The sequence below is a fragment of the Pteronotus mesoamericanus genome, unplaced genomic scaffold (assembly GCF_021234165.1).
Source record: "Pteronotus mesoamericanus isolate MK-2021 breed Mesoamerican mustached bat unplaced genomic scaffold, CSHL_Meso_final contig_69, whole genome shotgun sequence".
NCBI lineage: Eukaryota > Metazoa > Chordata > Mammalia > Chiroptera > Mormoopidae > Pteronotus > Pteronotus mesoamericanus.
Genome location: NW_026555237.1, coordinates 2991082 through 2993374, shown reverse-complemented (window position 1 = coordinate 2993374; position 2293 = coordinate 2991082). Strand labels below are relative to the sequence as shown.

Genomic DNA, 2293 nt, shown 5'->3' with positions numbered 1-2293 from the left:
CCCAGCCCAGGGTTCCAGTACTGGGAAAATGAGTCTCCATAACTTCTGAGTGTAAAAACCAGTGGGGATTGATGTGTTGGAAGACAGAAACTGCTGTAATTACTGGAAATTCCTCTTAAAGGGCCCATACACAGACTAACTCAGACTTACTTACTATGAGATCCAGTGCGGGAGCAGTACATTGAAAGGCACCAGAGAAATATTGGGAGGAACTGATTGCACAGCATCAGGGCAAGAGCCAAAGGGGCAGATTTCTCCCAGACAGTAGTGCTGGCAGGGGCCACTGTTCCTTTTCTGAGCCTTCCACCCACTGAGCCACAGAGCCAGCAGGCAGGCTCCATATCAGAGACTCCACCAATCTGGCTCACACTGTTTGCCCCACTGTGATGATTCCCTGAGGCACTGCCCCACTCAACTTGTGGGCCAACCCAAGTGGTTTCCAGAGCCTTTTCCATGCAATTGGCTTGTCTTGGCTCACACTTCAGGTTTTCCTGAATTCTCTCAAACAAGCAGCATCTGACTTCAGCAAACCCCGTACCTCTTGCTAAGTTGCCCCAGACCTGGCACTAGCAGCAGCTGGCCTTGGTTCACAGCTTGGCCTCACCTGGGATCCTCCAAGCCCAATACAAGTAGCAATCATCAGAAGATTGCTTTGTAGCTTATGCTCTGTAACCCTGGACAGAACACAAGTGGTGGTTGACCTTGGATGTGCCAAGAAAATCAAGGCTCAACTACAATATGAGGGTGTACAAAGCCCACAGTGTGGGCACACCTCGAGTGCCCAGCTCATGTAATAGGGGAGGCTGTACCCCTGGGCCTTACAGGACACCTACTAAATTAGGCCATTCTACCAAGCTTAGGGGACATAGCAGCTCTACCTAATACATATAAACAAACACAGGGAGGCTGTCAAAAATGAGGAGACAAAGAAACGTGGACCAAATGAAAGAACAGAAAAAAACTCCAGAAAAAGAACTAAGCAAAATGGAGACAAGCAAGCTACTAGATGCAGAGCTTGAAACATTGGTTATAAGGATGCTCAATGAACTTAGAGGAAGAGCAGATGAACTGAGAGAGAACTTCAACAGCATAAAAAAGGACCAGTAAGAAATGAAGGATATACTAAATGAAATGAAGAACAATTTACAGGGAATCAACAATAGAGAGGATGAAGCTGAGAATCAAATCAGTGATTTGGAATATAAGGAAGCAGAAAACAACCAATAAGAACAGCAAGAAGAAAAAAGAATAAAAAAAGGAAAACAACAACACGAGGATAGCGTGAGGAGCCTCTGGGACAACTTCAGGCATACCAACATTCACATCATGGGAGTGCCAGAAGGAGAAGAGAAAGAAGAAGAAATTGGAAACCTATATGAAAAAATAATGAAAGAAAACTTTCCTAACTTGGTGAAGGAAAGAGATATACAAGTCCAGGAAGTGCAGAGAGTCATAAACAAGTGAAACCCAAAGAGGCCCACACCAATGCACATCATAGTTAAAATGCCAAAGTTTAAAGACAAAGAGAGAACCTTAAGAGCAGTGGAAGTGAGTTACCTGCAAGGGAGCCTCTGTAAGACTGCTAGCTGATTTCTTGAAATAAATTTTGCAGGCTAGGAGGGAATGGCAAGAAATATTCCAAGTGATGAAAAGCAAGGACCTACAACCAAGATTACTCTACCCAGCAAAGCTATCATTTAGGATCAAAGGGAATGTGCAGCAGGGCTGAGTTGGCCGCGGCTGCCAGAGCATAGGGAATGGACATTGGGTTCCCGGAACCTCGGTACTGAAGATACCAGGCCTTGCACACATCTCTGGACGATGGGGTGCAGAGCTGATGGCAGACAATGTCAGCCACTAACAACATTGCCCAGGCCCGGAAACTGGTGGAGCAGCTCTGCATCAAAGCCAGGATCTAGTGAATCAAGATCTCCAAAGCCTCATCAGAACTCATGAGTTACTGTGAGCAGCATGCCTGGAATGACCCCCTTCTAGTCGGTGTCCCTGCCTCTGAGAATGTTTTCAAGGACAAGAAGCCTTGTGTCATTCTATAGCTTGGTTTTCCCCTGTGCTCTCTCTCTCTCTCTCCCCCTCCCTCCTTCTTTCTCTCTGTCAGGGCATTGTTCAGTACATAGTTGAAGCAAAGCATTTTGGGTCTCTGAAAATTTTAATGCCAAAAGAAATGGAAAACATTACCACTGCCCAGGTTGGGTAATATGTACCCACTAGGTAACGATGGGTTTTCAGACCGAACAGCATAGCCCTCAGGGCCTGGTTGAAAGATGGATGCTGG

The 2293-nt window shown here is 46.0% G+C and overlaps 1 protein-coding gene across 1 annotated transcript; it reads left to right on the top strand.

Moving 5' to 3' along the window:
- The first annotated feature begins 1847 nt into the window (after window positions 1–1847).
- LOC129077794 (guanine nucleotide-binding protein G(I)/G(S)/G(O) subunit gamma-7-like) lies at window positions 1848–2054 on the top strand. The gene is given in 1 exon segment (XM_054582353.1): window positions 1848–2054. A coding segment is annotated over 1 exon segment (207 nt).
- Window positions 2055–2293: the final 239 nt, after the last annotated feature.